Source organism: Xylaria bambusicola (genome assembly GCF_022495145.1).
Source record: "Xylaria bambusicola strain CBS 139988 unplaced genomic scaffold F5B22scaffold_31, whole genome shotgun sequence".
Lineage (NCBI taxonomy): Eukaryota > Fungi > Ascomycota > Sordariomycetes > Xylariales > Xylariaceae > Xylaria > Xylaria bambusicola.
The window spans coordinates 258,916-271,405 of record NW_025953584.1 but is presented as its reverse complement, the minus strand read 5'-3'; the positions used below and the strand labels follow the sequence as shown (position 1 = coordinate 271,405).

The following is a 12,490-nucleotide window of genomic DNA, read 5'->3' as shown; positions in this document are numbered from 1 at the left end:
CATTTGAGTTACCAGCAAAAAGCAAAGCTGGGCCGATGTAGGAACTCGACGTGGGTTGCATCATAAATAATAATAACTAGGTCCCATCGCTTAGTGCAGATCTAAAATGTCTTCCGTTTCTCGTGGGTTTGACTCATATCTACAAGTTCCCCTGTGGAAGGTGACACGAATTGCATTGATGCGGGTGTATCCTCTCTCTTCATCTTCAATTCTGTAAGCCAGTTGATATGGAATCCATCCTTCCGCTGCCCTTCCTGATCTCTGTGCCTGTCCCGCCGGGGCTCGCCTCGAGTGACGGCCTGACCCAGGAAGAGGTGTCGTGTCTAGGTTGTGTCTTCTTCGATGCCACTCCCAGCAATCTAGGCGAACTCTTCGAGATTGTAGACAAGCACAACGCCGAGCTTCAGATATTTTTCGATGGAACCGCGCTGGAGTCCCATGATATCGTATCGCTTCTAGACCACGGTGCTCGCAAAGTTTTCGTCCCGCCCAAGCGGCTGCCCGAATTCTCCACGTACGGAGATAGAGTCGTGCCAGTTGTTACCCAGTTGAATGAGAGAGTCGGCACAGAGAAGCAATTACTCCTCAGGGACTTCGATCAACAGAGCTTCGATGTCGCTGGTTTCTTAGCGTCCAGTAAGATCGAGAAACTCCCGTCGCTGTACATCAAACCCATATCGGAAACCAATTTTGAGCACTTCGTCGACATATGCTCACAAGTCAACGCAATTCCTGTGATCCCATCTACACAACTGACTACGAAAAAGGAAGAAACAGACAAGAAGCTGTACATTCCGAAATTATTCTCAACATCATGGAAAACAGATCGTCCGGATAAGTTGCTCCCCACGGTCGTTTGTGACGAGCGAGGAATCGCACTGGGCCTGGTATACAGCAGTGAAGAGAGCGTAGCAGAATCTCTGAGGACGCAGACCGGTGTATATCAGAGCCGAAAGCGCGGTCTGTGGTACAAGGGAGCTACATCCGGTGATACTCAGGAGCTGGTCAGCATATCTATGGATTGCGATAACGATGCGCTGAAATTCATTGTCAGGCAAACGGGGAGGTTCTGTCACTTGGATCAATTTGGCTGTTTTGGAGAACTCAAGGGCCTTTCGAAGCTTGAACAGACTCTGGTGTCAAGGAAAAAGTCAGCGCCTGAGGGATCGTATACCAAAAGACTATTTTCCGACGAGAAGCTACTACGGGCAAAGATCATGGAGGAAGCCGAAGAATTGTGCGATGCGAAAACACCCGACGAGGTTGCATTCGAAGCCGCTGATCTGATATATTTCGCCCTTACGAAGGCCATTGGTGCGGGAGTCAGCCTCCTTGATATCGAGAAAAACCTAGATGCCAAGAGTTTGAAAGTCAAGAGAAGGCCCGGTAATGCCAAGGGTGAATGGGCGAAGAAGGAGGGAATTGCCGTTGAGCCGGTCGAGAAAGCGAAGAATGCCGCAAAGGAGTCATCCATACCGTTAGCATCGGATCCAGCAACAGATGCCCACACAAATCCAGATGCTGATAAGATCGTAATGAAGCGAGTTGATGTTAGCAAGGTTGGAGAAAAAGAAGTCGATGATGCTCTAAGGCGGCCATCTCAGAAGTCTGCGGAGACAATCATGGGCATCGTCACGCCAATCATAAATGATATACGACAGAACGGTGATAAGGCGCTCCTGTCTTACACACACAAGTTCGAGAAGGCAACGTCGTTGTCATCACCCGTCATAAAAGCACCGTTCCCTCAAGAACTGATGAACTTGGCACCCGAAACTATCAAAGCCATTGACGTCTCCTTTGAAAATATTCGAAAATTCCACGCCGCCCAGAAGGAGGAGAAACCGCTTCAGGTCGAGACTATGCCAGGTGTAGTGTGCAGCAGATTTTCTCGCCCAATTGAGCGAGTAGGGTTGTATGTGCCCGGAGGAACGGCCGTTTTGCCCAGCACCGCGCTCATGCTAGGTGTGCCAGCCATGGTTGCGGGGTGCAAGAAGATTGTACTCGCTTCACCACCGCGAGCAGATGGCAGCATCACTCCTGAAATCGTTTATGTGGCTCATAAGGTCGGCGCGGAGAGTATTGTCTTGGCTGGTGGCGCACAAGCTGTCGCTGCCATGGCATATGGCACGGAGAGTGTGAGCAAGGTAGACAAAATTCTAGGTCCGGGCAACCAATTCGTTACGGCAGCAAAGATGTTCGTAAGCAATGATACCAATGCTGGCGTTAGTATCGATATGCCTGCGGGTCCTTCCGAGGTTCTAGTGATTGCCGACAAGGACGCGAATCCAGCTTTCGTAGCCTCAGATCTGCTGTCGCAGGCTGAGCACGGTGTTGATAGCCAAGTCGTCTGCATCACAGTTGACCTTGACGAAGAACACTTAAAAGCCATCGAGGACGAGGTTCACAAGCAAGCCATGGCTCTACCGCGTGTAGACATAGTTAGGGGTGCCATAAACCACTCCGTAACCGTCCTTGTGAGAGACGTGGACGAGGCCATGAAGATCAGTAACGCATATGCGCCCGAGCATTTGATTCTACAGATCAAGGAACCCGAAAAAGCCGTCGAGAAGGTCATGAACGCTGGAAGTGTTTTCATAGGACAATGGACACCAGAGAGTGTAGGCGATTATTCAGCCGGTGTAAATCATTCGTTACGTATGTTTATTTTCCAAACTCCCTTGTCTTTTCCCCATACGAAGTTCTCCTTACTAACCCTTTGTTTTCACAGCTACCTATGGGTATGCCAAACAGTACTCGGGTGTCAACCTCGGCTCGTTCGTCAAGCATATCACGAGCTCGAATCTTACGGCCGAGGGCCTGAAGAATGTCGGAGGTGCCGTGATGCAACTTGCTAAGGTTGAGGAGCTTGAAGCGCATAGGCGAGCAGTTGAGATTAGACTTAGTACACTCGAGGGATGAAAATGTAGGTCAGGCGAAAAGAGGAGGAAAAAAAATTGAATACAGGCTAAGGGCTTCCTAGGTTCTTATGGATTCGGTTACTATATCGACATGGGATGTGATGGTGAGGAAATATGAGTTTTGGCCGAAATGCTTCTGATGTTGGCTTCATGTACTGTTTTAATAATATCAAGGCACATAAAATTCACGAACAGTGTCACGAATGTCAGCCCCAGTGATTCAAGTTCAACATATTATGTTTTCAAAATTTCCCTAAACATACCAAACCCGAACCAAAACGGGAAAAAACGCCGGCAGTATTGGGTATCATTTTGTCGTTCGAATAGCCTTTCAGGACGCCGTTATGTACACATTTGATTTAAAAAAAAACGCGGTCTATATATTATGTGCGTGAGTGCAGGTATTCACGCCGCCCTCTCTCCGTTCTACCGGCCCCATATCCCGTTGTGACGCGTCTGGAGAGCGTACGCCTCGGTGTAGACTCCAAATGGGCGCTGTTGTACATCGTCGGGATGGCGGTCGCGGTTGTCGTAGACGTGCGGCGGTAGCTGGTGCTGCGGGATTTGAAACTGCTGCTGCTGATGTGGATTGTCGATGACTTCGGATGTCGTGCGGACCTCGGTCGAGGTAGATACCACGAGCACCGTGTTCGACTCGGACGTCTTTCGGTCGGTTCCCTCGCCTACCACGACGTACTGCGATATCCCTCGCTTCGTCCGGTTCCCCGTGGGATCGGTCGATAATACATTGCCGCTACTGGTTGTCTTGACGCCTGGTTTGAGGATCTTGGACCAGAGGACGCGAAGGGAGGGCACGCAGCCTACGATTAGCGCTACGGCGGACTCTGTTATTCTGCGTGGTATATACGGATGAGTAAGAGCTAATAGTAAAGGGAGATATGAAGGAGGTGGATTCTTACGTCGCTAAGATTGATAAAGCGAGGGATGTTGCTGGACGCTGCAGCGATATCGCTTTGAAGTATAGTGAGAGGATGCTCGCCCCTATCGCACTATGGTGGTATGAATTAGTTAAGGTAAGGGGTACATGTCAACGGGTATACGTACAAGAGACCGCTCAGGAAGAGGAAGAGGAGCCCAACCTTGCTCCTGACGAGCAGGTTTAGACCAAAGATAACGGGGACCGGCAGCACGAGGATAACGACGTCGGCGAGGACGGAGAAGCTACCGGTGACCACGTTTGTTATCCGCGTTCTCGTCTGGCAGTTGGTAATGAAGCCTTCGGAGAGATGCATTGTGTGCGGTGTGCAGGCTGGTGGTATGGCGACGATGGCGGCGATGTATACTGCTGCTGTGAGAACGAGGGTTACGTATGATAGCACACGTAGCCATTTCTTGATCCCGAAGAGCCGGAGATAGAGGAAGAGAATGGGCGCTTTGCATGTCCACAGTGCTAGTGGTGTTAGGACTGATATTGCTACGGCAAGCTGTGTGTCGAGTTACTCAATGTCAGCGCCGCCAGTCTTCGTGCTGGTCAGATGTTGATGATGACAGGTCACGTACCTGAGCAACTCTATAGGGCGCGATCTTATCATCATGAAAGCCTGTCGAGGATATTAGTATTCTAGTTTAAAGAAGACTATCTATATTATTGTGATCACATACCATTGCCAGCTGCATCACTGAGGATCGATGTCGCGATCAAGAACGGTATGGCGGATATAGAGATATCTAGTCATGAGAATAGAGCGCATCAGCATTGAGTTCCCACAGCCCGTACGTCTATATAGACTATGTGGACTCACAGTCGTCAACCAAGAGTCTCCGGTTGTATTTCCAGTTCGTGATGAGTCGCAGCAGGACAGCAATGAATGCCAAGACGACAAATAACGACTTCAAGGCATCGATGGCGCCTTTTGGCAGCGGCGGTAAGTCATCCATCGAGGGGGCCGCCCGTATAGGCGCCGCCAGCCAGGTCTCAGGGCAATATAAAATGCGAGCAAGAAGCAAGAATAATAACTATATACATGAGTCCATAACGAGCCACTCGGGTGCGACTAAAGGATATAATAACTGTGAAGAAAGCCTGTCTGGTGGTGACTAGGGGGGACCAGTCCAGAGATCCTGAAGACTAAAAATGCCACAACCCGTATCGAGCAGGTGAAGATACTCGGAAGAAAAGAATGTTATCCGAGTGGGCGACAAGCCTAGATACATACTTCTGTAAGTCCACTACGCTCCCTACAGTGGTGTAAACCGGGAGGAATATCTCAAAACGAGGATGGCTTACGCTATCCTACTCTCAAACCCAGGGGGGGAGGTGGCTAGCCCGGATATCCCAGGTATTTGCGACTGCATATTGCCATGTAGATAGTTGCAGCTTAGGATTATGTCTAGCAGGCCACGTTCTTGGAAGCTCAGGTAGGGTTATCTAGTCTTCTTGGACACAGTCGGGATGACGGGATAGGCCTGCTAGACACATCGTATGTATACCTTGGTATAGACTAACTAGTATAGACGAGCCGCAAAAATAGCCGGGGACGCTACCTAAGTTGAGGACGTGGACGTGCGAGGCACATGTCTTTTTGACGCGTGGAGTCAGGTAGCTATTCGTCTGTTTCCCCCCTTTGTCATGATATACTAAACTGGACAAATGAATAGGTAAGTGTCCAGGTCCAGCATGCATGAAGATGTAATGTTCTCCAATTCCAGTGCGACAAACTCCTCAGTGGCCTAGAAACTACCCAGCCAGAGTCACCCGAACGCGAAACTACGGTATCATGATTCGAAAGCGTTCTCGAGACGTCGCAGGCTGGCAGTTGATAGGTAGTAAGCATCGTTGACAAATCGACTCATCCATCGGACGTGCAGTTGGATGGAATGGGCAACTAAGTATGTAGGTATGTATCTTCCCTTCCTATTATTAGTAAAGTGGTACTTCGACTAAGCTCCTCTCAGCTGGTGCTTGGCCTTATTGCTGCACTGACGCCACAGCTTCTTGTCACGGCCCGGTTACCAATAGTCTCGGTTAACGTGACAGGGTATAACGTACATGTTAGCCCAGAGACAGTGGGTTGAAGTCCCTGTTCTCAGTATTAATGTACGTACTCAGTAGGTATATGCGCAACCCTCGAGGCCGGCATTGTTTATGGTATCGTGATGAGAGAAGTGTTATTATCAACGAGCTAGACGAAGAGTCAGCTCGGTGATGCGTGGTTGGGCGGGATTCAGCCCGTAGGATCGCGGATCACCAGCCGAAGCCCGACCACATGCTGGGTTTCTAGCTGGGTAACCTTGGCCTCGGTAACAGTCTGTCAGTAACACCAGGGATAATGCTGACGATCAATCGCGATTCACAGCACAAAATCAACCAATAATGAGCTTTGCCAGCAGAATCAACTCGGGTATGCTACCTAGGGTTCCAAGCAGTAGCTATCTATATCAGTAGAAAGCTGGCTTGTGGTATTTCTCTTCTCGGATAGACTAACTACGATAGGCGTCACTCCCGGTGAGATATTCTTGAGCTTCTAGAAGCCCTCGGCTAAACTAAGCGTAGTAAGAAAAGAGAGTGCTTAAATCGAAGCTTCAAGAGTCTCATCCTCTTGTTGATAAAGGACGATGCAGCATTCCTCGGGCTAACCTGCCTTGACGAGCCTAGCGAGTAGAACCCACGCCGCCAGTAACGACGGGTGCCATCGTGGGAGCAACAGAATAACGTCCCACTGACTTTCTGTGAGAGCGAGCAATTTAGGAATCGCATCCAACTACGGTTGTGCGACGTGCAGCCGGGCCCGTGATTGGTCTTGTATCTCTCTTGATGAGTGTCTGGCCTTTTGTGAAGCTTTCCCGTACATGTAAGTAGTTTTCGCCCCTGCATTCTTACACAATGCAACTCTACGCTTATTACCCCTTCATCTCACGCACTACATGCTTGTACAGTATGCAGGTACCTCCGCGCTGCGTGATAGGGGGAAAGGTGAAGTCCAAAGTCGAAATTTCCCATATAAGACCTAGGAGCGCCACCTTGAATCCGAGGCGCGCTCAGGCTATTCTCCCTTCAAGATGCATTTAGCTCTCGGCTCGCTATGGCTCTACACGTAGATACCAAGCGCAAGCTCGTTTACTTTCACATAATGATATGGACATGGGACTGAGAGTAAGTGGATTAGGAACGGACTCGTGGTGCGCCCAGGAGTTGTTGAGTCCTGTGTCCTGTCCGTACACACCCAAGCTGACTCGCCTTCTATTCAGTAATGCATCTTCTTATCCAAAACTCGTCGCCACATTATAGGCTTTCGGACCAATGCATGCTGACAGCAGTCGAGGCACGAGCATTGGGGTGCAGAGGATTACACAACATCTCCCAACATATTATGACTGCAAGCCACGTTTCGAATATAGTGTCCCTGGCACAGCGTAACGGCTTACAAATAAACTAGCTGACTCAAGCGCTCTCGTGTTGAGTTGTGCTGGGACCACTGACAAGCTAGATCTTTCAGGTGATTTAAGTTGGCGTTGGTATTACCTTACCTACCTAGGTATTGCTCACTTGCTGTAAAAGCCTCACCATATTGAGGTTATACATATACAAGTTGGTGATGTGTGTGTGAAGTTCTCAATGTACGCACTGACATAGCTGCTAAAAACGTGACTACCCAGGATCTCTTACCTCATATTCGTAGTCCCGAATTCTGCCGTGGCCACCTATGAATAGATTTCACGATTGGAAGCGATCTGCAGGATCGAAGCACATGGCTAGTATGCATGGGTCCGGGCGGATCGACTGATCTGCGAATATGGGGTTTCAGGCAACTACTCATCGAGATATGGTAGTAATTGAGTCTGATTTGAGGAAATACAGATACTCTTTCAGATACTCTCATTATTCGAAGTGATAAGATCAAGCTGAACTTAAGCTGAATTCTAACCTGGGTTCTACTGTACTATGTAGGTAAGACATCTATCTGCTGAGTAAGCTACTGAAGATATGTGTGCATGTATCTCTAGGGGCAACGAGATGACTAGCAGAGTGATAGAAAATGGCCTCAAGCTCGGCACACAATCATCGTCATTGCATGATTTCTTCGTCCTGTGCCGCAGAACCCATCCTATTTCGAGATTCACGCCTTCCATACAGTAGTATAATCGGTACTAGATACCTGTGCAAAGTGGTTCTGCTCAACCCCTTCCCTCAGCTCCGCCTGCCAGCGCGCGCCAGGTTCACAATCCTACGAGCTATTTAGGCCGCACTACGGAGGGATAACCTAACTACTGTGAGTACTGGCGCCTTCGGCTGCGTCCTTGGTATCACTTGATGAAGGCCGATTTCTGGGCCGATGAGGCGGACACTATATGTTGCTAGCGTGTCAGGTGTGAGTAGGATACGGCGGGAGCTTCGGTGAATATACTAATAAACGGGCTTGCGACGTTACCGGCGAGTAAGCGCCGGCAGAGGCCACAACAGCGTTTCCGATGATAGCTGCTGCTTAGTTTTCTAAGCTATACTAATATGGAGCCAGCTTATGACCATGAGGCTTTTCGATCAGATTAAAGAAAAATATGTTGAGATTGCGCCAAGTGCAGAAAAGAAAGCTTCCTCTCACTAGCTCCCAATGCCAAAGTTAATCCTTACAACATATATGCTACTGCAACTATAGCATATGCAACCCTCTTGCTGCAATATGATCGCGAACGAAGCTGTCAGGATCGATAAGGAACAGCGATGCTGGGGGTACGCGGAGTTCAGACATGATTCAGGGTGGTACAATTCGGTAAACATGGATATTAATATACCCGCCACTACGTAGTATAATGTCCAAGTACAGCCTTTCCCCAGATACCCAAGCTGCATAAAGATTCTGTGGGAACTAAGGATGAGAATCTGTATCCCCTTCGTGTACGCCTACATACCTCTACACTAGGTATGCTGTACCGGTAGCGGTCTTTCCTACGGAAAGTCGTGAGAGAGTCTGCTCACCATGCTCCGCGGTGAGGCGGCACAGCCATCGAATCGGCAGATTCAACAGATATAAGGTTCGAAAAGACGAATGAGACGCACCATATTACCACACGATATGATGTGATGTTCTTCCTACTGAGTACCTAGCTATCCAAGCTGTACCTGTCGACAGGGCGCCATAACCCACCTTTACAACCGACGTCAGACAACAGCGAGTTCTCAGTTTTTGATAAAAGGAGATTAAACGGGTTTGCGTGTTCAAAGCTGTGGTCATACGGCACAGCTTTCTTCTTCCTCAAAACACGGCATCTATTCCCTCCTCGTTCGATCGTCTCTTGATATACCTATAGCGAGGGAATCAATAGTCTGCGCTGCTCTGGGTGTGTAGACCATGTGCTTCCTTGACATGCGGTACTGAGTAATGCATAATTAAACATGATGTAAAGGGATGAGCAGAGTTCGGATGAAGGCACGCAAGTTCGAGAAGACGGGAGGAGTGTAGCTGCAACTTAGTACAATGTATCATTTGATCCGTCGTGTTTCTCCTCTAGGCCATTGCGCACGGTAATAACTACGTGACTCATCTTCTGATATATTACGTAACTGGCGTGATATCCGTTGACTCTGCGAGTGTTGTAAGACTCGATGTATCTGCACAGCGGTTACACGGTTACACATATAGGGGGAAAAGTTCGGATCCGTTTCATGTAATCTCGGATGTACTAATGAACATTTATTCATGCTACCTATCTCCTAGTCTTGAGATATCATTTCTAGTTCTCAAAATGCAAGCCACGACATGTGGGCTCGACCCTCTTCTAACGTAACAACTCATTTGTGCTCGCCGTATCGCACACGGGTGCTAGACATGTACAATTTCAGTTATATAATCAATCAATGTAAGTAAAAGGTGTGGAATGTGCTGCCTGTAGAATCCAACGCCATCCTATGCATCATTATTCATTAGACTGCTATGTGGTTCAGCATCCCTGCCTCCTTTGTCGCCATTATTCAGCCAATTCGCCTCAGGCGAACTCCTTACATATGGAATGACCATAGCTCAGGCAGTTGGTCGTCGAAGCGGATGGGCTTCGGTATTAAATACGAACTCGTCTAGACTTATCAGATCTGGTGACGAGAAAATCAGATAGAAGTACCGGAGAGTCTCGGCCAGCCAGAAACTCTATGCTACAGTTAGTACACCGGTCCTCGCAAATTATACATGCGCATTGAAAGGCGTTTTTACTGACCTCCATTGAATCGGCTTTCACCGTCTCAGCCGTCTTAACAGACTTGATCGCCGAAAATGCTAGGTCGGTCTCGGTCGCCTTGCAAATGGTCTGAAACATTTTCCACGCCATTTCCTGGTACTCGCTCTTCCCCGTCATACGGTACATGAGAAATACGCTCTCGATAGCCTCGGGTCGAAGGAGATACCGAGGATCTGGAACGTTCTTGATCCCCTCCTTTAGCTTGGTATTGCCGACAATCTCCCATTCCCCCTGGTTCCATTCACATGGTTCTAGTGTTGTACACTTGAGCAGGTTGAAAATCTCAGGCATGATGCCTGCTGGCATGGCATCGTAGGCCCACACGCAACCCTTCGTGATCTTTTCACCGATACTAACATGTTCTGGAATTTGGAAAAGCTTTCCGCCGAGCCCGAACATCCCACCGACAAAGCAACATAAATGTTGGGACTGGGCAGTGAGGCGCGGCTCATCTGAGACCCAGACGTTACCCGTAAACAAAATATCGGCTTGGTCGGGGAGCTTCGGTCGAAATAAAATGTTTTCGATTATCGTTTCCATTGCCCCACGGTACAACTTCTCGTACACCGGCTCGAGACCACCGAGTATAGCAAATGTTTTCGGGAAATACTCATAAAGACTATCGGCGGATGCACCCAGCGTGAAACTGTTATCTGAGTCTAACTCTATGCGTTCCAGATCAAGGTAGGTGGGCCACATCCCGGGTAAATTTGTCCTGTTCTGCCAGTCATCTAGAACTTGCGTCACTCGAGTTATCGCGTCATAATACTTATTGTTGCCAGTCAGTTGGGTTAATCGGGTGAATTCCAGAGACGATGATGCAGCAGCGGCTGAGGGACTGCGGTTATCCGCCACCTGTTTCCCAGCTCTAGCCTCTTGAAAGTTTAGCCAGAATACAGGCATACGATTCGGAGTATCGTATGCCATATAGAGCATATCACCTAGCTCGACGGCCTTCTCAAGCAATGCCGTCTCTCTGCTTAGGTCGTAGGCACTGAGTAAACCACCAAGGTGCCGTATAGTGGTTTCGAAGTAGTTGATGGATGTGTCCCGTGTCCTAGAGTAATCGATTGTGACCGCAGCAGCGGCAGCTTCGTAGAAATCGTCCTTCAGGTCCATTATCCAAAGAGTTGATAAGGAGTCGATGAGAGTGGCTCCCCAACCGCCAAAGCCGGCAACATCGTGTCCTTCTCCAGATACGGGCATGAGTTCGTCATACCCAAACCCAACATTCTTGTAACTCCTCCAGCTCTTCAGAAAGGCTTCCTTTACTTCGTCGCGCCTTGACGCTAGGACGGCCTCTCGCGCGACACCCTCGGGACTCTTATCTTGCTTGAACGCATACTGGACTGGGGGTAACGATTGCGGCCGGCCGGTCGGTAACGGAGTATATTCAGATACGGGATAGAATTGCTTCTGCTGAGACCAATCGTAGCGATCAAAGACATAGGTGAAACCCCAGAGAACGTCGCTGTTATCGGGGACCAGGCCGACAAGAAGGTACACCAGGATGACGACCAGCAGCGCGACCACTATACGCGACTTGCGACGAAGGATTGGGGTCATGGCGTCGAAAGGCTGGTCTCGAATCTGCCATGCCACATCTTCGGCGAGCATGGGCAACGCGCCTGTGCGACACGAGTTGGGTTACTTCGGAATCCTGTTGAGCGTGGTATACAGGCTCTCTTCGGTCCCACAGTGCCGCCGTATCGAATGCCGCAAGACGACTGTGGCCGGCGCATCGATACAGAATAGGATAGATGGTATTACACTAAGTATTAGTCTAATAAATGAGAGCTGCCACCGTCATACGGGTCTAAGGGATGTCTAGCACAGCATAAACATAAGCCGGGTATATTCTTGTGAAGACGGAATATGAAGCCGAGAAAGGACCTGGAGATAAGGAATTAACCTCAAAGGCTTGTGAGGTACCTGGCTAGCCAAGCCTTGACAAGCAGGGGGGACCCATGCTCTATTCTCGCTAAGCCAAGCGCCAAAAGCTGGGGCCGTAGGGTGCCTGGGCGCTGGAATAGGTACCTGGAGCAAGCCTGATTAGCGCTGCACTACTATCATAGCACCGTGGGGAGGACTTGTGAGTGATCTTAACTAAAGAGCAAGAGAGGAGTTTCAACAAGCTTGGGCAATAACGAGTTTGGTAAGATAGATGACGATAATGGCCCCTCTAGGCGAGCAAGCCTTTTACGAACTCCTTTTTTTGCTTCCCTTCTTTGAACTGACGGTAAACAGGCTGAAAACGAGACCATCATTGTGCAAAGTTCTTTTGACAATAGATATTGATGAGTAAGATGGCCTCAAATAATCCTCAGCTTAAGTATATGAAATTCACCAAGCCAAGTATTGGACCAGGGGCTTGGGGCTTA

At 49.0% G+C, this 12,490-nt stretch overlaps 4 protein-coding genes across 4 annotated transcripts; 2 read left to right on the top strand and 2 right to left on the bottom strand.

Annotated features, from left to right (window-relative positions):
• The first annotated feature begins 15 nt into the window (after window positions 1-15).
• Window positions 16-3,158, top strand: F5B22DRAFT_613115 (histidinol dehydrogenase). Its single transcript, XM_047975389.1, has 2 exons — window positions 16-2,658; window positions 2,732-3,158. Exons 1-2 carry the CDS (start codon window positions 228-230, stop codon window positions 2,920-2,922), a joined length of 2,622 nt encoding a protein of 873 aa, XP_047829308.1. The 5' UTR covers window positions 16-227; the 3' UTR covers window positions 2,923-3,158.
• On the top strand, window positions 2,955-3,397 carry F5B22DRAFT_283730 (uncharacterized protein). The gene has a single exon (XM_047970322.1). It carries the CDS (start codon window positions 3,052-3,054, stop codon window positions 3,277-3,279), a length of 228 nt encoding a protein of 75 aa, XP_047829307.1. The 5' UTR covers window positions 2,955-3,051; the 3' UTR covers window positions 3,280-3,397.
• On the bottom strand, window positions 3,314-5,065 carry F5B22DRAFT_283704 (uncharacterized protein). The gene is made up of 6 exons (XM_047970321.1): window positions 4,685-5,065; window positions 4,545-4,610; window positions 4,443-4,483; window positions 3,987-4,366; window positions 3,842-3,931; window positions 3,314-3,774 (listed from the first exon to the last, which is right to left on the bottom strand). Exons 1-6 carry the CDS (start codon window positions 4,818-4,820, stop codon window positions 3,348-3,350), a joined length of 1,140 nt encoding a protein of 379 aa, XP_047829306.1. The 5' UTR covers window positions 4,821-5,065; the 3' UTR covers window positions 3,314-3,347.
• Window positions 5,066-9,898: 4,833 nt separating this feature from the next.
• On the bottom strand, window positions 9,899-11,675 carry F5B22DRAFT_637403 (glycoside hydrolase; the record flags this gene model as incomplete). Its single annotated transcript, XM_047977436.1, has 2 exons — window positions 9,899-10,021; window positions 10,089-11,675. 2 exons carry the CDS (start codon window positions 11,673-11,675, stop codon window positions 9,899-9,901), a joined length of 1,710 nt encoding a protein of 569 aa, XP_047829305.1.
• Between the last annotated feature and the right edge of the window lie 815 nt (window positions 11,676-12,490).